This window comes from Haemaphysalis longicornis, unplaced genomic scaffold (assembly GCF_048455015.1).
Source record: "Haemaphysalis longicornis isolate Haplotype H1 unplaced genomic scaffold, Haemaphysalis longicornis Haplotype H1 scaffold_1, whole genome shotgun sequence".
Taxonomy (NCBI): domain Eukaryota; kingdom Metazoa; phylum Arthropoda; class Arachnida; order Ixodida; family Ixodidae; genus Haemaphysalis; species Haemaphysalis longicornis.
In genome coordinates, this window is record NW_027526203.1 from 317,336,146 (window position 1) to 317,360,437 (window position 24,292).

The following is a 24,292-nucleotide window of genomic DNA, read 5'->3' on the forward strand; positions in this document are numbered from 1 at the left end:
TGCTTCCCGTTTTTCATACTCACCCTATTTTCCCAAGATAATTTGGTAAAAAATTATGCGCGCATTCACTGCAGAGGTCTAGTCAGCGGCGAAACGAAAAGGGGCTGCGCAACCCTATCAGTCGAGCAGCGCAGCTGGCAATATTTGTTTAAAGGAGCCATGAAGACAAAATACAAGTTGGGTTTATTAGAAAGACCGCTTAGTCCCGATAACAATGATACCAATATCATCGCCATCTTCGAACAAATAACGGAGATATGAAAGAAAACGTGTGAAGCAGTCGCGACCCCCTAGGCAATTTCCCGCAACTTTTCTATGACGTCACGGAACCTTGTTTGTGCAATTGGCGGCCGCCTAACTGACCTGTCGCGACCACACAAGACTGGACGTCTGTAAAGGGGCCTCTAGTTCCATTTCACCGCATCACTTGAATGCTAACGTGCAGTTAACGCACTGAAAATTATGATTTATTGTTGGCCCTTGTGACGTCATTCTTGCTCATAACACGTCACTGTGGCGCAAAATTTGAAAGTTTTTAAATACTTCTTGCTTTTTTTTCGTTAAAAAGCATCTTTTGTGGCTCTAATGGAGCTGAGTGAGATACTGAATCCTAGTTCTTTCAAATTAAACGAAGTTGTATTTTCTCTTCATGGCTCCTTTAAAGCACTATGGTACATACATATGTTCATGGAAAGCGTTTCTCACCTCTCAGTACTGAAAATATTTCCTGACAACGACAAATTCCGGCAGACAAATTTACCTCGAACACGGAATGTTTCTAAAAACTTCGCTCATTACTTATGCATGTGCTGTTAGACGTTTTACCCTTGCCTCACCGTTAGTGCAAAAACATTATGTTCAGGTGTATGAGTATGCGCAGACGAGAGCTGGGAAATAGCATGCATGTACCCAACAAGCCCTGGTCTGTATTTTTATGTGTGTAGTACATCTTCGTGCCCTAATATGTACATGTGCCTAGAAATAGGTTGATCGCATGTCCTGTGTACGCGTAGCTATACGCGTACATTTAATGGCGAACGTGTTGTCCCTGTGTGTCAGCTGCCTTTCCCGTTTCCCTTTTTGCTCTGATTGTTTTTTTTTTTTTTTCAGTCTGAGTCACGCTGCATCCGCATACTACTGACTCTTTCCGTGTTAAAAATTACTCGGCTTTTCTTAAGGCCGCCCCTGTCATCGACTAGTGTTGCCTTCCATAAAGGGACACTGAACTCAATCTATCGAAATCTTATTTGTCGCTGCATCAAAACAACCTCTCGCCAAAAGGGAAGAAAGTAAAGTAATAATTTATTCCGCTGAGCGGCCGATTGTGTAGGGCCCTATGTATAGCTACTGTATTTGTAAGTCTCGAAATAAGAGAAGACAACAAGGCGGCACTTCACGGACTTAGACGAAGTGTCCCAATGGCATTTAATGTTATCTCGGTCTTTTACATTATAATTTTTGCATATTTCGCGGCTATTACCGACTTTTTGCTGTTGTTGGTGGTGGTTTTGCTGTTGTTGAGAAGCAGTTTATATAGGATACGAGCACTCGCAGCATGTTAGAAGGCGAACCTCTGAGCTTGCGGGGGCGTCGTAACAGCTCATGCGGCCGATGTGCGTGAATTTCCCGCCACAACTTAGAACGTGGATGTAAAACCACAACTTAGAACGTGGAGCATGGTAAAATTGATACCGCAATGTTCAAAAAACATTGTTCAGTGTCCCTTTAACCGGAAGCTTTAGCTTGCCCTCCACTCTGGCTCCACATAGGAAATAAATTGAAATTCAAATGCGAAAGTTGTGGGTAAACTCTGAACCACCGAGTCGAATAGAATTGGTAGCATTTAAATGGCGGAGCTCACACAAGAAGAGCCTGGTGCAAAACTTTAGGCTGAATTCTGATTTTTAGAATAAATTCTGTGAAGTGAAAGAGTGAACAATCCTGCATCTTTAATAGGTTACAAGTCGTTTAAAAAAGGCGCCCTCAGGAGAATTTACATCGGTTAAAAATGTGATGCCTTCCTTTATTTTTCTGGAACTGAGGCTGTTTCGGTTTTGTTGTGGTAGGAAATGTAACAGTTACGCAGCCCAAATGGTCAATTTTGTCCGTAATGAATGCTCTACGGTGTGAAATTTAAGGTAACTTTGTAGAAGTGGTTCAAGCTGTTGCGAAAGATACACCGTTCCGAATTGGAAGTTCCTTTTTTTATTTCTTAATTTCTGACGTTCATTTTTGAGAAATTAAGAACCAACTTAAAAGTGTGCTCCCGAGGTTCTGTACAAGTCGCCCTTCTTTTACTAAGTGCTAACAATCACACTAGAATCAGTTTAGTGGTTTTCCCAGAGCTTTCTCGTTTGAATAAATTACCTATGGGGCGTCGGAGCTGGGCTCTTCTCTTCTCTTGCGCTGTGCCTCTCAGTGTTAGTGTGAATACAGCATACTCTATTATAAACTATAGCTCTACAACTTTTTCGCTAAATTATTTCTTTCTTTGAGCAACCCAACAGCGAAAAGTAATGAGGGATAAATGGCGTGCAGGCGCTGTTCCTGTGGCGTCATTGTCGCCATTATTACAATTATTGACCGACCCTCGCGCACCGTGGGCTTTCTATAGAGGCCCACCTTCGGGCGCCCACCTTCTGCCCTGTTCACAGGCCCACAAGCCGGGGAACCAATGGCACGGGGAACTCGCAGAATGAGAAGCCCTTTCCGGTGGGCCTGTCAGACGACCAGGCGAAGGACTTTGAGAAGACCGAGATGAAGTACGACTCCACTGGCATGTTCCATTGGTGCTCGGCACGCCCCATCGAAGACTGCATACTGGTGCGTGGACGCTCTCGCCCACCGAGTGCTCCGGTCTGGATGCACTCGATGCTGGTTTTGCTGCTTGAGCGCCGATGGCTGGCGCCGCTACTACTTGGGCTCACTGTGGCCTGCTCGCCCCTATTCGTTCTAGTTTCGCATTTCAAAACTGGGTGACGGCTTACCCCAATTTTTTTTCAACTATCCGTAGGAACATTCTTGGCGAAAAGAGTTTCCCTGGGGTCAGTGCGCACCCACAGCCCACAAGTAGAAGCTCAACGACCCCTTGAAACTTCTCTTGACAGGCGTAGTCTAAAGCCAAAACGGCAACCTGTGTCGCTGAACAATTAAAAGAGAAAGTTAAAACCCTTTGTTGTTTTTATGCCCGACATTACATGTCAATTATGGTGAAAAAAGGGAGAGATATAGCACACAAGATGCCCCCCCCCCCCCCCCCCCATACAGTAATCACTCGTTAACTCGAACTCGTATATCTCAAAATATTGCTTAAGTCGAAACTTTTTTCGGCCTGCATTTACCTCCTATAGGCGCCATAGGCCCCCCTTTATCTCGAAACGTCTTTTCGGGGGACTGCGGGTGTCTCGAAATGTTGACAGAGAGGACACAAGGCAAAGTCCGCTACAGACAGCTGATATGGTCTCCGTTCGAACGCTTAGCTGATAAGGTCGCCTTCCTAACACTACGCGCCGAACGTGGTCGTGAACGGCAACTTTACGCTGTACGAGGCCGATGTTCCCGTTACTCGAACGCTGTCCGATGCCTGCAGCGTTGAGAGAGCTGTGGACGATGCAGCTGATCATGAGGACGAATAGGAGCCCCGAGAAGTGCCTACAACGACAGAAACAACGAAGATATTCCGCCCCCTTCGCAACAAGGTAGAATGTACCTGTGGAGACCAACCATTCATGCAATGCATTGAGACGCTTTGAAGGAACCAGATGCGAAGGAGAAACACGCAAGCATCACGCGCTTCTTTCTTCCGCAATAATGAAAATTCTTTTTTCCTGCGAACTTTTTGCCTTTATTACTAAACCGCCAAAGTCGCCCCTGTTCAGTGGAGCTTATGTTTACTTCGAAACTACTCCTATCTCAAAATTTTCAGCGGATTTTACGACTTCGAGTTAACGAGGCATTGCTGTACTTATGACAGTAAGGTATGCAAGGAGCTAGAAGGTGGGGGTCCGGATTATATCGGCTCGTGTTCTCTATTCAGCGTATCCAGAGTACCAAGCGATTGAATGTTTTAGGTTTGAGTTCGTGAGTGCAGTTCATGCTTTAAAGACTACGCCCTCGCATGAGAACTGCTCATTTTTCCTCCGTAAATAGTGCTTTCTTCCTAATTTTTTCTCAACATTATTATGACTGCTTTCGAAATGCATGTGTGATCGCTTGGGCCGCACTCCATGCAGGGTTCGGAACTGGTACGGAGTGCTGGTGCCACAGTGTTACAGAGGGTTTCAAACTGTAAGGATAGCTTCTTTGAGACACCTGGTTTCTGATCTTACACTGACCGAGTACAACAAAATAAATTACATCAGGGGTGTACTGACCAAAACTCCAAAATATCCACGTAGGTTCGATTTGTCACAACGCTCGAAAATGAGTATTCGCAACACACATAAAAAATGCAAAAGTCATTCACAGTTTTTTTTCTCAACACTAGCCACATTCCTTTGATCAACTTCTAAAAAGAATTCGGCGTTCGACCCCCGTGACTTTCAGCTACCGTCTCTGGTTTAACTGAAGCGGCCTGAGTTATAGCCCCTAAAATTCGAAGAGGTTTCTTTTTTGTTAGGCAAAGTGATTTTCTATCCAACAATGTTGAAACTTAATTGCACACATCTTTCTTCTCGTAAATAACGGGTTGCTTTGTCAGTATGTTTTCGGGTTGCTTTAGGTGTGTGCAGCCTATCATCGTATTTAACTGGTGCCTCGCACCATGCAGGTAGTGCTGATTTTGTACTGTAATGAAATGTCGGTTTCTTGCTTTTTTTTTATTGCGGAAGTTTTCCGATCACTCTTAGTCAACCCCTACCTCCTTGAAATGAGATATTTTGTCGAAAAGCAGCGGCAATCGAGTACCGAAAGGATGCTGAGTAAGTTAATCATTTTTCATTAACATTATATATGCTCTCTATAGCTGTTTCTGGACAATGTCTTCACTGAGTGTACTTCAACCCTCAACCCGCCCTATAGTGCAGCCACGGTCGGCAACTGTGGTCCCTGTCGACGTCTCTAAAGTGATCGTGACGCGCGTTACTGACTGACATAATTAAACCCGGCATTACACAAGGCGCTAAATCAAGAACAACGCTTAATCCTTATCAAGAGGGGAAACTGTAGCCGTCGATCGCACAATTTCCCCTAGTGCAGCCTATCCGTAGCTGTGCGCGTTTTTTTTGTTCGTTTCTCAGTTTCGTGATAACGGCGACCCGCTCCCCCCCCCCCAAACGCCCTCTTGCCTTCTCGTTGCAGGATCGAAACCAGGCGGCAATGACTGTGCTCAACGGCCACGTGGTTGTGTGTTTGTTTGCTGATCCCGATTCTCCACTAATAGGGTTGCGTAACTTAGTAATGCCACTTCGTGCCAGCAACTTTCACTACCACGAACTCAAGCACGTTGTCATTGTGGGCAATGTGGACTACCTGAGGAGGGAGTGGAAGATGCTTCAGAACCTGCCGAAAATTTCGGTCCTAAACGTACGTCCTGCTCAATTCCTCTTGCCGCCACTAATGGGCCGTTAGCGTCGAATGCTGTCTTTGACATTCTATGGCCTGCGCACAGTGAAACTCTCGGGGTCCCGTGGAAAGCGGTGTGATTTGCCTCTTGCAGGGCTCCCCACTGAGTCGAGCGGACTTACGAGCGGTGAACATCAACCTTTGCGACATGTGTGTGATATTATCCGCAAAGATCCCCAGCAGCGATGATCCCACGCTGGCTGACAAGGAGGCTATCCTGGCCTCGCTCAACATCAAGGCTATGACCTTTGATGATACCATAGGTGTCCTTACTCACAGTAAGTTTCATTCCCCGTCTCTTGTTCTAGCAATGGCGAATGCACTGTGCTCACTGGCGCCGACAACTGTTTGTGTTTCGGTCTTCGCAATTAGTCCGCAGATAAATTCAGAAATTTCTTTGCACGATTCAGCAAACGTTGCCACATTTTTTTCCGGCTTGTTTTTCACCTCAGCCAGTTCCACAAAAGCACCAGCGTCCCCTTTTTTAGTGCTTTCACTGAACGCGCTCGCGGTATCCCCTTTTAAGGTCAGGTTAATTCACGTTCCAGTCCACAAAAGCTTGGAATGAAATGTGCTCGTATTCCAGTGAAGCCCCGGTTACTCATAGGGTCTTAGCCCCGGTTACTCATAGGGTCTTTCCAACATATATTGTTTGAAAGAAGCTGTGAACTAGCCCTCAGAGACGGCGCGGAGCGAGGTAATATGCGACCTGGAGCGCTCACTCCCGCAGCCGGCACGAAGAGGCACTGACGTACGCAGGGAGGGGGGGTCGAAGGGGGCCGTGGCCCCACGAAAATTTTAGGGACGGGGGGAGATATTCAAGGCTGGATCAACCATGAGCCATTTTTTGGGGGAGGGGGGGGGTTGCTTTTGTTGCTTTTTTGTTATTATGTACTACTTTTGTTTGTTTGTTTGTTATGTTATTTGGTAATTTTTGTTTGTTAATACTTTTCAATTTTTTAAGCCCCCCCCTTTCCAAGCAAAATCCTGCGTACGCCACTGCGGAGAGGTGATAAAAGGCGCGCGGCGCAGCCTGTGTTTACATTCACCGAGCGATATGAGTCGGCCTGAAGTACGCTCGAGCAGGCGGCCGCTTTGTCACGTACGTTATCGCCTAATTATCACTATAGCTGCGCTGTCATTTCTCATCACGTCACGTGATCGTCACACAATTCTTTTGGTTTCCCCCATCTGTGCCGCCCTCATTCGCAACTTCACACACACTGATTAGGTTTGCGGCTGATTGACTACTGTCCCCAACCACAGACTAGACCTATGAATAGCAATCGCTCAACTGCGCTGAAACATCATATCTGGCCACAACAGGACATTCTGAGTCACTCTTTGAAGTTTGCTGAATTATCAGCTCTTGGAATTTAGAAAGTGCGCAAAAAGACGTCAAAGCAAAAACACTCGTGCATGCCACGGACAGCATCGTCACAATTAAAGCGAAAAAAATGCACTGGCTGCTGTCATCGTCACTGCCAATCCCCCCTGAAGAGGTACGGTTGGCTTGGAGACAAGTGCTGAAGGAGATGAGGCCGGTGACAGCCACAAATGAAACCACAATCAGACTTGGCCAATCCTCCAGAGTGGGTACGTGCCATTCTTGTTATGGCTCCAACCAACCAACCAGCCACAAATACCACGGAGCGATGTTGTAAAGTAATGCCAGGCGTGCTCCCAGCGCTTGCTGCAAATGTCGAGGAGGCGAACTAAGACTGGGTATCGCCCCGACTACATTCGGATGGTCTGCTCCTACCATGACTCCATTTTCGTGGGCACATGGGTATTGTTGAATCAGCCGCGGCCTTCTGCCGACTGCTGTTATCGTCCCTGGCCAATCCACCTGACTGTCTGTGTTGTTAAGCCGTCGCGGCCAACGAGAATTTTTATCAGAGGCTTCGGGCTACATGCAGCCAATAGGAATTTTGCTTACAGCTTTGGCAGCCAATGAGGATTTCGCTGACAGTGCCCGGTTACGCGTATCTGGGGGCGGCGCTTTTTTCGCTAAGTTAGCAAGTAGTGCGTGAGGGTTGCTCAAGCCCGTTCTACATGTGGCGAATTTCGCCAGCGAATTCGCAGTTGCGGCACCACCCGTGCTGCAAAACAATTTATTCTCTTATTTTCACTGCTGCGACATATTGCCAAAATGCTAAGCGGCGTTCACAAGAGAAGTTCGACTCTTCCAAACATTTGAAAATTCACCACAGCAACGAGAATAGATCGTTTTGGTTCACGAGCGGCGCCGCAGCTGCGAATTCGCAAGCGAAATTCGCCCCATGTAGAACGGGCTTCATGCATTAAAACGTGCCCAGTGCAAGCGGACGATGTTGAAACATTGTACCGTCAGTCTCTCACTCTGGCAGTCGCCATGTCTGGTCAGGCTCGCGCATCGCTGATTGGTTAATATAAGCGCGTGCTTGCGGCCGCAGTTCCAGTTTCCCCCATTACTTGGTGCAGTTTTTTGGAGCGTCGGAGTGCTTTGACTATTATAGAAATTGCCCAAAATTTAACCGCTCCGAACTTCTTGTGAAGCTGTACAATGCTTAATAACGCAAACCTGCAGTCACCACTCAATATAAAAAAAAACGACTGTGGTGATTTATCTAAAATAATTACTCATTTCAAACGTATCATATATAGTTGACCCAATAATCATAAGTCACTTCGAGCACCCTGTATATGCGTGTACAATTTGTGAGCATTGTTAAAGGGACCCTGCAACACTTTTTTCAACTTTTTTTTAGAAATCTTCAATGCTTGCAGAACGTAGTCAACGAGCACATCCAGTACTTAAATAAGGGGGTCGCAAGTAGCTCATTAACTCAATAAGCAACGAGTTATCAGCGTGTTGGCAGGTGACGCTTTAATGAGGCGCCGTATTGCTAAGTAAAGGCGTGACAAAGACCCTCCGAGAGCGCAGTCGCTGGCTGATCATCCCGTTTTCTTTCTTACTCAGATCCCAATGGTGCTGAGGGATTCTCCCCGCTGGGTAGTCCCATTGTGATGCAACGACGAGGCTCTGTGTATGGTGCCAATGTGCCTCTAATCACCGAGCTCGGTAAGCAAGGCGTTGCAGTCCTGAACTTAATCTCGTGTTTCTTTTTCATTCGTATTTAAATGAAAACACAAGCTCAACTGCCATCTTCTTGCTCAGCCTCGCCGCTGCCGTGACACTTGGCACCCTCTCTCGCTCTCTCTCTCGACGCAGTGAATGACACAAATGTACAGTTTCTGGACCAGGACGACGACGACGATCCAGACACAGAGCTCTACCTAACACAACCCTTTGCCTGCGGTACCGCTTTTGCTGTTAGCGTGCTCGACTCGTTAATGAGCACTGTGAGTACCCCTTCAGTCTTTCATTTGCGCCCTTCAGTGTTTCGAGCTGGTCATAGAATCACATCGCACTTGAAGCTTCGGAGTAGAGTGGCCAGCGGAAGTTTAATAAGAGGTTTTCTCACACAATTCATGCCCGAGAAAAACACATCTCTGAAACACCCCGTGTTCCCCTTTCCTTCGACTACTCAAATCCCCCGCCATAATTTTTCAACTTCCAAGCGTCACTTTGCGCCGAATTTCGTCAGAAATTACGCGCCTCTCTTACCAGGCGATGTCGTTTCAATTGCGCAGCAAAAATATCTGCAAACCACTATTAATAACAACGCTATAGGATGAAAGCAGACTACATGAGGCGTCTTCGGCGCGAGAGCCAATCACAAAGTCCCTCTCTGTGCCGACGACAGCGTGACTTGTACAGTGATTCCAGGCCGGCTCGGAAGCAGAAAGCTGTTAGGCACCTTTCTATGATCACCTGTTCGGGATTACACCAAAGTCAAAGACTCAGCACATGCAAAATATCGCAACTGCGGGTTTGAGCTCGCCACCTAGCGGCTAGCGAAATCAGTGGAGCTAGGGTGGTTAGAAGTAGGTCCGGCTGCTTTCCTCTGATTGGTGTGCCGCTGGCGCGACGCTTTCCATGCTCGTTTGTATTCGCAACCTTCCGACTGCGGATTTATAGCGCCACCGTACAAAGGTTCAAATGCGAAAAAGTGGCCATCGATAGGTACCTGTTGCGTCCCATTTGCCTGTTATCCAGGTAGGAAAAGAGATGATGAAGACAGATGCGCTGTTGGCAGGTGTCTTACGGATAAGGAATTCGGGAATCTTTCTAGAAATAAGTGGCGCTGACCGCTCGAGTTTGCCGAGAACATTAGGCTCGGAATCACTGCCACCTTCGAGTAAGCAGTGATTTGCTTGAAAATAAATAATAAAACGAAAATCTTCCTTGCAATCATGCGCAGCCCGCATTTGTTCAGCTAGCGCTATCGGTTCGCTCCTTCCTCGCGCCCCTGATGTGCCTGTCTTTTTTTTTTTTTTTTGCTAGTATAACTGCTCTGTGCTCATCTCTATGCTGATTGCTCTCCGTGCTGATTGCGAGGAATGAACGACGCATGGGATTTTAATGCCTCTCAGCCAAGCGAGCAGTACGAGCGATCGCTGCGTGTTGGAAACATCGGACGCGCTTGTAAGCGAGAGTCGGTGATGGGAAATTGATGGGTGGCCGATGCGCATGCGTCCGAAGCTTCAGTTGCGCTGAGTGCGGGGGTGGTATTGTACTATCAGATTTTTGTCCCCCCCCCCCCCCCCCCCGTTCGCGCGGAGGAAGCGTTCCCATATCTCTTTAGCGGGACACGTGGTGGGGGCTATCCTCTCCCCTTTAAACGTGTTGTATGCACAAACGCCGGCAATGCTCCCCAGTTGATCGCGAATTACGACAACCGCGTATTAAAGGAGTTAAATTGGCGTTACCACGCCGCTGATTGCGCGAACTGGGCGTGTTGCAGTGGATTGGTACAAATGCATTTACCGTAAACCGGAATCTCGGACAAACGGGGGTTTGTGAATTTTCCTTAATCGAAAAAAGTACCGCGAACGGCTCAGCAGCGCAACCCCCATACCTACTCAGCTATCGGGTGCGGATGTAACTAACAAATAAATTCTGTAATTTGGCAGCCCCATGATGTTACTTCAGAAGCCGCTTATCATATCTTAAAAAATACATTCGCATCACGTTTGTCTTTCCAAGAGCTATTAGCTCAAACTACGTTTACTGAGAAGTTGTAGTGCCCGGGTAATAAGTGGCGCAAGCGAATTACGCTACGACGGATTTGAAACGCGCGCTTGCACGGAGCGCGAGAAAGTGGGGAAGAAAAGGCCGCGTATATCTGCTCACTTCGCTGCAAATGTCGTCGAAAGACAATAAATAGTCTTCCCCCGCCCCTGCCACGCAAATTCCTCTTTTCGCTTTCGCGCCCACCTTTCACGCTCTTCCCCACCAGTTTCGCTCCTTCGCTCCTCACACGATCACACAGTAGAGGTTTGTTCAAACCAATTAAATTTTGCCGCGTTCCACTGCTGGCGCCATCTGCTGAAACATTTTGTTACTGTTGAACTTAAAACGTGGCCACAAGGTGGTGCCGCGAGCGTTTTTTGTAATTCGAAGCCAAAACATTTTTTCTCGAGGCGTATTTCTTTATTTTCTATCGCAAAAATCAAGCAGCCATGTATTTTAATTTACAAAATAATGTAAATGTCACTTATGTGCAGATGTCTTGCCTCAAATATGCCTAATGTTTTCTTTTTGTTCAACACTGTTGCCCAGTATGAACACTGTCACCAGATTTAGTAGTTTGGAAATGTTTGGCCGATATACAAACAACGCCTGCAAGAGTTATTTCAACTTTGGCTGGCCGTCTGAATCGAGGGACAGACGGGCAGACAGAGACAGATTAAAATTTTCGCGTTTAAGTAACCCCCAAAAAAAAGACTATTCTCTTTAAAAACGACACAGCAAGAAAAATGTAAGCCTGTTTTTCTCTTCTGCCAAAATTTTCCTATTTCATGCAGTTTGTGTTATAATTCATCTTACGTTTTCTCGCAATGAAGCGTCTTTACGGGCCTTTTTATTCGAAGTGGGCAATGAAAACCACACATCAGCTTGCCTGTGCCAGTGCATGAGCTGGCACAAAGGTGACCGCACCTCTCAAACAGCTCTATTGCGCAAGTGCTGCCCATTTCTCAGCCTCAGGATCACCGGGAAAGCTTTTCATTTCGATCAAAATACCATACGGTTCCCGGACGTTACCACCAGCTACCTGGAGTTCTGTGCACACTAAGCGACGATTCCGACGATGTCGTTGGTGCGATCCTTGAAGCCACTCGAGATGATTCGTATAGCAGTGATAATCCAGTCTGCGTCGATGAAACTCAGTGGTTAGACGCTGTAACGAAAAAATCTTAGCACGGGAACAAGCGCAAGTTGCACCACGAACCATGCGATGACCATCTTTGATGTTTTTCACAGTGTTGCCACACAATGCCGCGAATCCGGAGGCGCGAATAGTCTCCGAAGATCTAAGGGGGAAAAGCGTACCTCCGTCGCAGAGTTTCTGAAGGGATTGCAGTGCCCCCGAAATATTAGCTCGAACGTTAGCTAATTATTTGCGGCTCAGTGGCTGTGGCGTTGTGCTGCTGAGCCCAAGGACGCGGGTTGGATTCGCAGCCGCGGCGGCCGCTTTTCTGATGGAGCTGAAAAGCGAAAACGCCCCTGTGTTCGACATTTCGGCGCACATCAAAGGTGCCCAGGTGGTTAAAATTAATCCGGAGCCCTCCACTACGGCACGCCTCATCGCATGTGGAGCGTCGGCGCGTTAAATTCCACAATCAATCAATTAATTGAGCTAATTATTTGTGTCCAGTCATATACGTACAAGGAAAGAATTCGTTGCTGCAACAAAAGCTTCGATGGTAGGCATGGACATAAAGCTCCCTTTTCATGTTTGTGTCTACTTTCTTACGACGTCGGTTCTAAGTTAGGTGGAGCTTCCTGAGGTTCAAAGAAATGCACGTAGGCTGGGCATGTAAAGCGACGAAATGACCACCGATGAACGAGCAAGGTAACAGCGTGGCTATCAAGAGGCGGTATTAGAAGTAAGGGAAGATCATAAACTCAATGTAGGGACGAAACGAGGTCATTTGGGGGCAAATAATGAACTCAAGCAGCGCACGACATGAGCGCTTGTAGGTCTGTGGAAGAGTTATTCGTTTTGCAGTAGACACCGAAATGATGATTCTGCTGCTGCTGCTGATGATGATGATGATTATGATGATGATGGTGATGATTATGATGGTGGTGGTGGTGATGGTGATGATGATGGTGATGATGATTATGATGATTATGACGACGACGACGACGACGACGACGATGATGGTGTTTGTGGTGGTGGAGCCGCACCTTGCCCACACAGAGCACAAGTTGAACAACTCGCGCTTTTCAGAAAAAATGCGAGAACAAAAGCATTTTGCGGGTCGACATGGCCTTTTACAGCTGAAACACCCAGGGCTGATCTTGCCGCCAGCGTCATTTGATGAGGGGACTTGAGCGCATGCTGACGTAGCTGTTCATGTGGGGGATATTGTCTACAGAGTTCGCCCCTTCCTCTTTTTTCTTTCTCCCTGCGACAACCGCAGACGTACTTCAATGCGAACGCACTGACGTTGATCCGGTCACTGATTACGGGTGGCGCAACCCCTGAGCTGGAGTTGATCCTGGCCGAGGGGGCCGGCCTTCGTGGAGGCTACAGCACGCCGGAGTCCCTTGCCAACAGGGACCGGTGCAGAGTTGGGCAGATCTCGCTCTACGATGGACCCCTGGCTCAGTTTGGGGTGAGTAGGCCCGAAGGTTGCGGAGCTGTCCTCACTTTGGACGACGAGGCTGACGAAGGCTTGGCGGCTACCTTGGTTTGCAACCGTCACTTCGTACTGACAGTTATCTCTGTTGCCTCACCTTGCGCACTGTAACCGGCAGTACAAGTGAAAAGTTTAAATGCCGGCCCTTGCTTGTTGTTCTGAAAGTAGGCACAGTCACACCGAATCAGTCTAGTTTTGCTGAAACTAAATTCGTGCTATTTTGCAGGTGCCGTATTAGAAGGAGGCTCTAGCTTTCTTCGGATTGCAGGAACTCTTTCACATTGTCATGATGAAAAGAAAAATTCTTACCAATGCGCTCGCATGCAGAACATTTAGAAAAAATAATTCTGTCCGGCACTTGATGTTCAGCAACACACCCTCGCGCGGCACATTGTTAGCTCTTTTAGTAGAACTCAAATTTCCAGTTTAACACACCTAAGAAACATGTGGAGCATGAAGAGCTTGAATTAAAGTGCTTCGGATTATTTTAAACCACCAAAGCTTTTTATATACTTTTATATACGAAGCGTTAAGATAGCTCTACGGGGGATGTCGGACGGACAGAGTATAAACAGGGCGCTGGCTGTGAGCAAAACTATCATTGAAGGAAACCAGACAATATACGCATCCTAGGTAAAAGACTGCCCACGCGTGGTAAAGCAGAGAAAGAGTTAGCGAAATGTTAGAAATATTTGTCTGGAGATTATCGGCTGTAAACAGAAACTACATGGTCTTTTGTGAACCGCAATGTGGCGTCAAATAAGACGATATTACTTCTTTCAGAGATAATTTATGTTAACGCGCTCGTCGAAATGTCCCACATCGTGACAGTGGACGGCCAAACACCACTCTGACAGCACAGGCGACATAATTTATTCCGTCAAAGTCACCGCTTACAAGCGCCTACCGGTGACACTGCCACTGGGCACTTATTATCTCCCAAAGAGCAAACTCTACGGATGTTGCCTTTCGCGAAAAAAAGAAGAAAAGGAACTTGGGTATCATGGCTGGCGCAGCCCTTCTTCAACCCATAGCGGATTTCACGCAGACAATTTTGCAGTAGCCTACTATAAGAGACGAATCGGCCTCCTGCATTTTAACTTGAAGTTCCCTAACCGTTTTTTTTTTTTTTTCACAAACGGAATCAAGATCACAGCTCGGGACACCTCCACCCCGCAAACAATGCGCCTGGCAGCAGAAAAGTATTGCAAGCGATGCAGAAGAGAGCTCGTTTTGAGATTGCGCGTTTCACCAATTTCGAAGTTCTGTATGTTGCATAAAATGCTGTGCATACAGGCGTACTTTGATGTACACCACACTTAGTGAAGTGACTATTTTTTACAATAATATGGGACCACGGCCGTATCAGAACACCGGACAAGGACAAACAAATTTGTGGAGCCTTCGTCTGGAGTCATGTGGCTGCATTGGTGTAGACGCTAACCATTCCGTACCACTGCAGTTTTCAATTATCAGGGAGAGGGGCTAATTTCATCCAGGAGCGCAAAGTAATAGTGGGCACCAAATATAGCTTTTTGTTGCTCGTTTATTCTTTCTTTTTACCTGCAATTCTAGCAAAAATAGGAATATAATGTGAGGGGGCATAGAGAAGGAAGACCGTAACTGTTATCTATATAGAAACCTGTTGGCATTGCATGTGTATTTTTTGTGGTGTTTCAGTTGTTATTCCCAAGCATTATTTTATTTGTTTTAGTGTTTGATGTGCATTTGTTTCTATTGCTACCACTAGGTTTGCCTCCTCTAACGCTGTACTTTCACGCGTTGTCTGCAAGGAGGTCCCATCGACAGTTTTTTAACTATGGGAGCACAAATAAACTTCAACATCGGCTTAAACTTTAACTTCCTCGTGTAATGGTTAGGGAATGTTTCCAAAATGTGTGAAATTGAAGAGGAAGAAGAAAAAGAAGAAAGCAAGGGAGATATTTGTTCGCCTGCTGGAAACGTTGATTTCAACCCGGCTCATGCCGTTTTATGCATATTCATTTATGCTATTCAAGAGTTTTGTATGTTTCGTCGCTGCTCAGAAAGAAAGCCAAGCTGGATTTCAGAAGAGCCACAGTAGCGAAATCGTCACTGATCGTTAAAAATCGAGGAGATGAGTAAGAGATTAATGACTGGCTCGTGCTTGTTTTCTTTGTGTCTTCTAGCGCTAAGAAATTCGCGCTGATGTCAACGACAGTGAACAGGGTACTGGCGTATGAAAGCGTTGAAAAAATTAGGAAAGAAGCTACCGGAGCACACTGTGACGAACTTGCAAAATATTGATATATCGATGACTGCGCGCGCAATATTAGCTTAAAAAAATCTCTGCGAGTGCTACTTGTAGCTCTGCTTCCCATTAATATGAAATATGGAAGTCTGTCTTAGACACAGCCAGCCTTCATTTTTCTCACGTTGAAACAGAGTGGTTCGCCAAGATAGTGGCCCTGGAGTTCTCATGATTTTGTTCTTCATTGGCAAACACCGAAAAGTATGCTTTCTTTCTTTTTTAGCTTATTCGACGCGTAAGTAATTGTCCACATTTCTGGTGGCTTTATCACCTAGCTTGCCTAGAAAGCACGCTGCGTACGTAGATATTATGTCTTTTTAGTTGGCGCGGTTAGAAATTATTCTTGAACTGACGGTTAAACATTTAGCGCAGTGTCGACGCATGCATGACGCAAAAGCATGTAATCTTTGATAACTCTGATAATGCATAATTAAATGTCTGTCCCATGGACACTGCTATGCCAGCATGCAGAGTTGAAGGACTTGTGATTATAAGGAAGGTGTTATTGGTTTAGCATATTCGAGCTTTTTAATCAAGATAAAAGAACATATTTCTTAATCCTATGAAAAAAATAGGCTGTCATGTCACCAGTAGTTCTTCTAATGTAATTATTGTTTACATTATTTTAATTTAATTTTTTATTCTCTTTTCTTTTCTTTATAAATATAGTCACAGCTGCTGCTGCGAATAGCGCTGCCATTTGCGAACTTTTAACGTATGCAACACTGTTGCTTGTCAGTTGGTCATCAATTTTTATCAATCTGGTGTTGGTAGAAGCTGTTGAGGTGGTTGTTGTGGAAGACCACAGTTCACAGCGAACATATTTCTCTCATAGCCTGGTTTCACCGCGCGCACTTCCTATTATCTGATTACCACTGTTTTTCTAATGCTATGTTCAGACTACTGACGCAAAAGTCATATCGTGAGCTATGGACGTAAAAAAACGGCGGGTCAAGCAGTTCGGTTGGCCGAGGCGTGAACTGACGTCATTCTTTAAAGCTATTACGACAGTTGCGGCAACAGTCTGAACCTGGCATAATTTTGCACAAAGTTCATGAAGTGGATCCTAACTTCCTTCCCCTGAGCACCACAGACGAAGGGTTTGCGCATGCAAAAGTAGCCACGGCAGAGGTCAGGCTTTAGTGCTTGGGTCACGCATGGCCTCCGCACGTCCCGTAAAGAGGAGCCGCATTGGTGCAGTGGCTTGTGAAGGGGGGGGGAACGTTGCATGGTTATATCATGGAGACCATTGGCTAAGATTCACAAAAGAGTTCGAATGCGAGACCTGTTCTCTACTGCCTTCCACCTTGTCAGACCCCAAAGGGCAACCGCGTCATGAAAACGGAGCGCAAGACAAGGCAGTCGTGAACTGTCCTCACGAGCGAACACTTTTGTTTGTTCGGTCACTGGTCGCCAACGCTGTTGTCTGGTGGCTGGTGGCATGGGGTGGACCGAGCGGATGCGCCGGCTGACGAAATACCCCTTGACGGGTGATCGCAGGAGGGGGGAAAGTACGGCGACCTCTTCGTGGCGGCTCTGAGGAGCTACGGCATGCTCTGCGTGGGCCTGTACAGGTTTCGAGACACAAGCTCCTCTGGCGAGGCGTCCTCGAAACGGTATGTCATCACCAACCCGCCAGCAGACTTCACGCTGCTTCCGACGGACATGGTGAGTACCGGCCGTCTTCTACGTTATCGAGAGGGGCACGTTGGCCAAGATTAGTAGATTGTTGTCTAAGACCTGCTTATTGTCAAAACCTTTCCTAAATCCTAATATGAGGGCGCGACACTTTGGGGGGCATCAGGAAGGCATTACGAATGACCGACTGAAAAATGGCTCGTTAGAACTTCGGAATGGCTCCGCAGACTGGTTAAGGATATGGGGGTGAGGACATGGTTAGAATCAAGAACAAATATATAATTGTATACGAGGTTAAAAAAGAGAAGAAGAAAATAACCAGAGAGGTCCGTCTTCCTATAAAGCCGGTAGTGGTGTGTTTTGGTTAAGCCAATAGTGACTGAATTAAACGTTTTGTCGTGATAGGCGCAGCTGGTCAGGTTGATCTCGGTCAGCCTTGCGGGGGCGCGGTAGCACGACAAAGGAAACATTTGAAGGCACCTTGTGCTGGGCGCGACTTTCCTTTCCCGCGCGGCGAACAAGCTACCGATGCACAAGGTCATTTGAAATCACGAGATGAATAGAGCCACCGCCACGGGCATGTCAACGTGTGATGTTTCGAAGGCGCGATTAACCACTCTCAGCCATGCTTTCCTCCCCAGTCTACGTTAACAACCCTGCCTTCAGGGCGCAAAGAAGAGGAGATATTAAGCGCAATTAAACGAATGCGCCCTTTGCGGAAAAGGGACAAAACCACAAAAAAAAATAATGCGCAGGAGTGAAATGCATTAAGTAATTGTCTCATTACAAAGACGTCGTGTCCTTTTCTGTAGTATCATAAGAATGGTAACACATGGTAATACAGAATGTGGCATGCGTAACCCCTCAACTATTTTTGAAGCTGCGCAACAGTCTTCCTGCGCGATTTAACATCTCCCGCCAGGGGCAAAAATCACGCACCATGTAAAAAACTGTACAGTATTGCAGCAACTTGTTGCAGCAGTTTAAGCGCGGCGGCGAATGTCGTAGCGCCGCTCTCATCCAAACCTTCTCAATAAACCCGTTGCGTGGCCCGCTGCGTTGCCTTGTTCAGTGGCTGCCCCGTTTCGTTGACCTATGGCGCACGTAAGTTGCCTTTCAGAGTGCCCCGTCTCAAGTAAGGAATTCTTTTGGCAACCGCTGCGCTAAGCCACAAAGCCACTTCAGAAAGCAGTGGCGTAGCAGTATGGTGGCTCTCTAGCCTAGCCCTTTAGCGCGGAATCTAAGCCTGAGATGTGCGCATGAGCAGTGCTGCCCCTCTCCGTATAAGGGCTCCAAGGCCCTGTGGTTCGCTGTTCTGACTCGCAAATAATGATTATGCGTTTGGTGCGCTGGAATGTTGTAAGGGCACTGAAAACGCTCCTGTTCTTTCGTCGATAAACACTCCCTCATTGGCTGGCTGAAGGCCCTTGCAAGCAAGCACTCAGTTCACTGCGCCCTTGACACCTTTGCAACAAGTCTATCTCAAACCAAACCCAAAATAAATAGAGGCTACAAACAAGACGTGGACCATGAATGTAACCACCATTTCCAGATCTAGGTGTATAGCTTATTGCGAACGATGATGCTGTCATACAAGCTGTTGCTACGAGCAAAAAATTAAAAAAAAAATAATTGTAACGAGTTTTGCACTGTCGGTGCAATCGCTTTGGGGCCCGAATAAATAGGGATGTACAAGCGACGGCATGGGGTTTGCCCTCATGCAGTGCAGTATTTTGGGGGGGCCCGACGACGAGAGGTGTTTTCTGCGTGTCTGCGTATGCGCGCTGCAGGCGCGACCGGCGGCTATAACCCCTTCCGGTGGCTCGCAGGTGTTCGTGCTGCTGCAGTTCGACCCGGGCCTGGAGTACAAGCCTAACCGGGCCGAGGAGCCAAAGGACGACAACTCTTGACTCCTGCTGTGTAGCGCTTTGACCGACGGGCCTTACTCCTTCATCTAAAACAGACACACACCCTGCTGCTCCCACGGCGGACGGATCGGACGCCGTGTTTCCCAAATTGCGCACGACAGCGAATGCCACGCACATATCCTAGAGGAGCATTCATCGCAAAGTCGCTGCAGAGGCTCTTCTCGGCTCTCATTCACCCCAAACGACATACACAGAAGTGGCCTTGTAGCTTAGTTTGGCGTTACACGGGGAGGGGGGACACTCTCTCGGTTGCTCTCTTTTTGTTGCGAGGTGTCTACTTTGGAACAACGAAAATTTTCGGCCGGGGCGTTAGTGGACAACCGCGAATAGCTCCTGGTCGCCCTTCGGAGCGGACCCGCTCCCCTCCTCCTCGACGGGGCAGCGGAGACAGGCCACCCCGTTTCCGAACTCGCCAGCTCGGCCCCGAGAGTACCAGAAACAAAGGATCTTGTTACGCGACGACATACAAAGCAACCGCTCGAGCCCACTGCTTCCTTGTCACTCGTCGCCAGCAGCACAAGGAGACAGGTCTACCTTCAAAGTATCTTCTAGGAGCCCGGGAGGGCGTACGCATCTCACGCAATTCGCCGGATGAGCAAGATTACACAAGCAGCATGTGGTGTTCACATTGCCCATCGCACGCGATGCCAGGCAAAACACGCGAGCACACGCACAAACACACACACGCACAAACACTGGAGGAAAAACACAAGGGTCGTCTGTTGAGGTCGCTACACGGTTATTGAATGCATTGAAAATGCCTGAAAACGTGCAAAGTGCAACGCTGCCGCCGTCGCAGCACAAATGAAACAAGGCTTCGCCTCGTTTCAAAACCCGCTCTGCATGTCTCTCTACCCTGTCCCACTCCCTCTCTGTTCCCGAAACTCTGCAATACGACAAGTGTTTCTCTTGTGTTGAAGGCTTGTACATTTCACATACGTCCTCAAAGCGGCCATGGAGTCGCGCTACTGTTTGTACGAAAGGGTTCATATTTTATGTACGCGTCAAAGGTTGTTGAAATCAGTTTAGTTGCTGCCTCCGGGCGGAGGCGTGTGGTGTACAGTAGTGTTGTAAAGACAGCGAGACAACGGCGAACACTATGGGAGAAGCTCTGTGTACCATACCTTTTTTTGTGTATAGACTTGTGTACATAGGCACAGCCGCCCGCGCGCATTTGGCGCTGTGCAAGCGGGCGCGAATGTCACGTGTTTTCTCCATGGAGCCTTACATTTTTCAACCTTCGTTTTGCATTACTGTTAGCTCAAGGTCACACCGGCGCGGCGGAGAGGTGAGGCTTCTGCGGGCGCCGCCGCCGCACGTTGAGGACGCGGCGGGCGTGCACGGCCAACGACCAACTCAATGTACAACAAAGCGTAGATACTCGAAGGCGGCGGCGGGACGCAGCGCGCGATCTTCTTTTTGTAACGGTCAGTGATGCGCGGCGGCGGCGGCTTCGAAGCTGCCGCTGCGCTCGTGGCCCGCCGGGCACAGTCGACGACGTTACGGACGCTCTTCTCATATTCATTTCCGCCGGAGAATAAAAGCCGCTACGCTAAAGTGGACGCTGTATGCGAGCTCATTGGGTTTCTGTTCTTGTTTGGTTGCCCGTTGTTGATGGAACTGTGCACGAGGGAATCCGCACGTTGTTTCCTACTGTAACATAGCTGCGTAGGGCACTGCGAATGGCAGCGCCGAGAAAGGGCTCTCGAGATAAACAGACACTAGACAATCCATGGATGTTGTGATTTATCGCGGGGTCAGGATATGTTGCGACTCTTTTTTATTCGTATTACGCGAGGGGCTGGTCAATCTTGTCGCGTGGATGCCCCGGGTTACTGGCGGACGTGTGTGACGCGCCACGGCCCTCTCTCTGAGGGGCCGTCGCTTTCTACGTATATTTAATTTGTGTGCTTTGTGTCATACGTGCGCTGTGTTTGAGCTGCCCTCATCTGCCAACTTGGGCTAACCGATTTCACCTATGTATGCATGCCAATTGTTGACTGATTTTCCCACGATTCGCTTCTTAAAACTGCTCCGTCGTCCCTCTGCAATTTACTGCCCTTATTTTTCACGTGTGTCCGCTCGGCGTTGGTCGGCTATCTGCTGCTGCTGCCTCCGCTGCTGCATGTACGCTTAGCGGAGCTGTCCACTTACCACCGCTTACATCTTGACTCCTTAGTTTTGGCCGAAAAACTCGGAAAACACGATTTCCCCACCCCCGGTTTCTCCTTCCACTGTCGCATTTACGTGGCCGCACGAGGCAAAATCGAAAGCCTGCCAGCGTCGGAAATAATCACAGCGCAGTGAAGCGGTACTCGAACGCTTGGTTCCTTTCTGGGCCCGCTTTCACCCGGCAAGGCCCACTCGACCTGTTACGTTATCTTTTTTTTTTTCGTTCTCGAGACGTTTCCGCGCTGGCAGATCAACGAATACTAACGAACGCTGGGCTTAAGGGTGAGTCTTGACCGCACGAATCGCTTTTGTCAACGAAGAAGGGCAAATTTTAGCGGGCACGAGATGGTAAGCGCGAACGTCCGTTTCGCGCTCAAGTCACCCCGTGCGCCGAAGTCTTCGTTCACAGTGCCTCTAGCAAGCACGGAAGGTTGCATCGATGGGCCTGGCGGCGTCAGTCTCGCAATTGCGGGCGCACAGCGTCATGCCTGCACGGCGCCGTGGCCGGATGCTCACTTGAGCGTCGTCGGCTTTTGGGCGGCGCTCGTGAAGCGCTAGGCAACGTTTGTAAAAAAAAAAAAAAGAAAGCATAGGAATGTATCATACGCGTTAAATTCTATTTCACTTACTCCATCGAAATTAACCCCTACGGCTGCGAGGCCAAATTGAGAGGGTTGGATGGCAGTCGCGGGATGCGTGAAACTGTCGTGCAAGCTGAGCGTGTTCCGCGCCATATTGACACGTGGTGTTGAGAGAAAGTGAAAGCTTGGGTCACCGGTCGACGAACTTGCTTGGAACCGCGGTAACGACGCACTCAGTGGCCGCTGGCCAAGCCTTTACTGTTGCTTGGATGACGCTGCAGTTTTTGCAATCTCGAACGTGAGGTTAGTCCGCGAGATCATCGTTAGTACTACGCCGGTCGCGCGCACGTCACACAAATGTTCCCAGCATCCGTCGCCTACTACATACCGAGCATTAGCTATAGCAGTTAAGTGCAGTGCAGCGACAGAGACCACCGGTCGTGCGAGTTTTCTGACAGCTGCAGGCGCATTGCACAGACTACGAGACTCGCTTAAGTTCCGAGCTTCCTCCCTACCCCTCCCTTTCGCGCACAAGCCGGGGTTGGGATTACTAATTGGATTAGGTTCTTAACACTGCATTTTTTTCTTCGTTCGAGGAGTTTCCCTTAACGGTGTGTTTCCAGCCCCAGGAGGGTAGTGTCGGCTTAAATTTTGTCCCGTTTAACTGCAAGGCCCAAAAATGTTAGCTCGATTACTCATCTTGTAAATGTTTCTCCCACAAGCATAATAAACATCTGCATTTAAATGTTTATTGAGTCATCTTTTTTCCCTTTTTTTTTCGTTGTGTTGGTTGGTTGTTTGCCTGTGTGTGCGTGTGTGTGCCGCTGCTGCTGTAGCATGTTGCCTCGCTTTCGTTCTAGAGCTGTGATGCGTCCGTGTGTCTGTCCCCCGTTGCTCTTTCTCTCTCTCGCTCTTTCTGCCTCTATCACTCTCTCTCTCTCTCTCTCTCTCTCTCTCTCTCTCTCTCTCTCTCTCTCTCTCTCTCTCTCTCTCTCTCTCTCTCTCTCTCACTCACTCACTCTATCTCTCTCTCTCTCTATTTGTCATCTCGCAAGCGGGTCATCCGCCTAATACTAATCTCTTCTCGGGGTTCACTCGGTGTTGCCCCCGCGTTCGCAGCTACAAATCTGCGACTCCAGAAAGTGTACATACATATACTAAGAACAATGGCGTCAAATCTACTTTGTGACTGTGACACACTTGAAGAAGGAAAAAATTCCCCCAAATTTGTTGTGAAATCTCACTCTTTCCCTCGAGACTTATTTATTTTGTAAGTAGCAGACATGCGCTCCCTTTGAGATGCGAAGCACGCAAGCTTTCTTCACCTGACTGGGCACCGAACGCATTTCCGTGTAACTCAACGCATCCGTGTTTCCTTTCGTGTCGTTATTTTATCGGAGGGAAAGAGGAGAGGAGATTTCACAATGCCAACGCGCTGCCCTGGTCCTGCTTCGGCGCAGCACCACCGCTGCCATCACCGCGCCGAAGCAGAAACAGGGAGCCTTCCAATCCGGCAGCATATACGCTCCGCGCAAACCGTTCGACGCGCACGGGAAACAAAGTGCGTCACAGAGCCAGGTGTGCACCACAAATCACTGTGCGACGCTGCATTCACAGTGCATGTGATAATGCGCGCATAAACGCGGGGGAGTGTCGTCTTCCCCGCGTTCGTGCGCCACTTGGTGTATCGTGCATTTGTCTGAGTTTGTCCTCCCCGTGTTTTCACCGAGCTGACAGAGAGCCCGCCTCACAGCGGCTCGACTTGAATTCTCAACACCAGCAATTGGGAACTTAGGTCAGCCGCCCTCACCCGAATCCCCAGTCAGGTGGAGAACAACACTTTGTGCACGCAAGGGCCTCGAATTGTTAAAGCCACATGTCTGCCACTTACGCTGCCCATTTGTCGATGTTTCCTCTTTTTCCCCTCTTTTTTTCCTCCTCAGTACACCGCGGTAGCAACGTTTTTCCTGTGACTCTTCTTTCACGCTCTATCACTCTGCATCTTTCCTTTCATGTGCTGTCACTCTATCTCTTGCATTGGATGTCCATAGTACACTTGCAGCCTTATGCCGTTTCGTTGCTCCTTCACTGTACTTGTCCTAAGTTGTACTTGCAATAAATGTTGGTTTACCGTCGTCATTTTGCATGATTATACGGCATTATGCTTTATTTCTGTGCGTGTCTGTGTGCCTTTGTTCGGGGCAACGGCCTGCTTCACGCCGGGACCGGCACTTCCCGCGGCGTTTGCGCGCTCAGTGCTCGAAGAGGGCGCAGCCGCTACGCGAACCTCTGCTTTTTGCTACTGCTGCTAAATACAGCAAGATGAAGGAACAAAAACAAAAACAAACAAAAACCTAAGCTACATT

The 24,292-nt window shown here is 48.1% G+C and overlaps 1 protein-coding gene across 3 annotated transcripts in view; it reads left to right on the forward strand.

The window, feature by feature from the left end:
- Slo (calcium-activated potassium channel slo) overlaps positions 1 to 24,068 on the forward strand; it is a 206,247-nt gene extending 182,179 nt beyond the window's left edge. For all 3 annotated transcript variants that reach the window (XM_077682288.1, XM_077682290.1, XM_077682289.1), the window contains 8 exons: positions 2,655 to 2,823; positions 5,299 to 5,523; positions 5,657 to 5,840; positions 8,525 to 8,626; positions 8,777 to 8,907; positions 13,099 to 13,293; positions 17,108 to 17,275; positions 19,075 to 24,068. In XM_077682288.1, the coding sequence (XP_077538414.1) occupies positions 2,655 to 2,823; positions 5,299 to 5,523; positions 5,657 to 5,840; positions 8,525 to 8,626; positions 8,777 to 8,907; positions 13,099 to 13,293; positions 17,108 to 17,275; positions 19,075 to 19,155 (1,255 nt within the window). In that variant the 3' untranslated portion in view covers positions 19,156 to 24,068. The remainder of the gene's footprint in view (positions 1 to 2,654; positions 2,824 to 5,298; positions 5,524 to 5,656; positions 5,841 to 8,524; positions 8,627 to 8,776; positions 8,908 to 13,098; positions 13,294 to 17,107; positions 17,276 to 19,074) is intronic.
- The last annotated feature ends 224 nt before the right edge of the window (positions 24,069 to 24,292 follow it).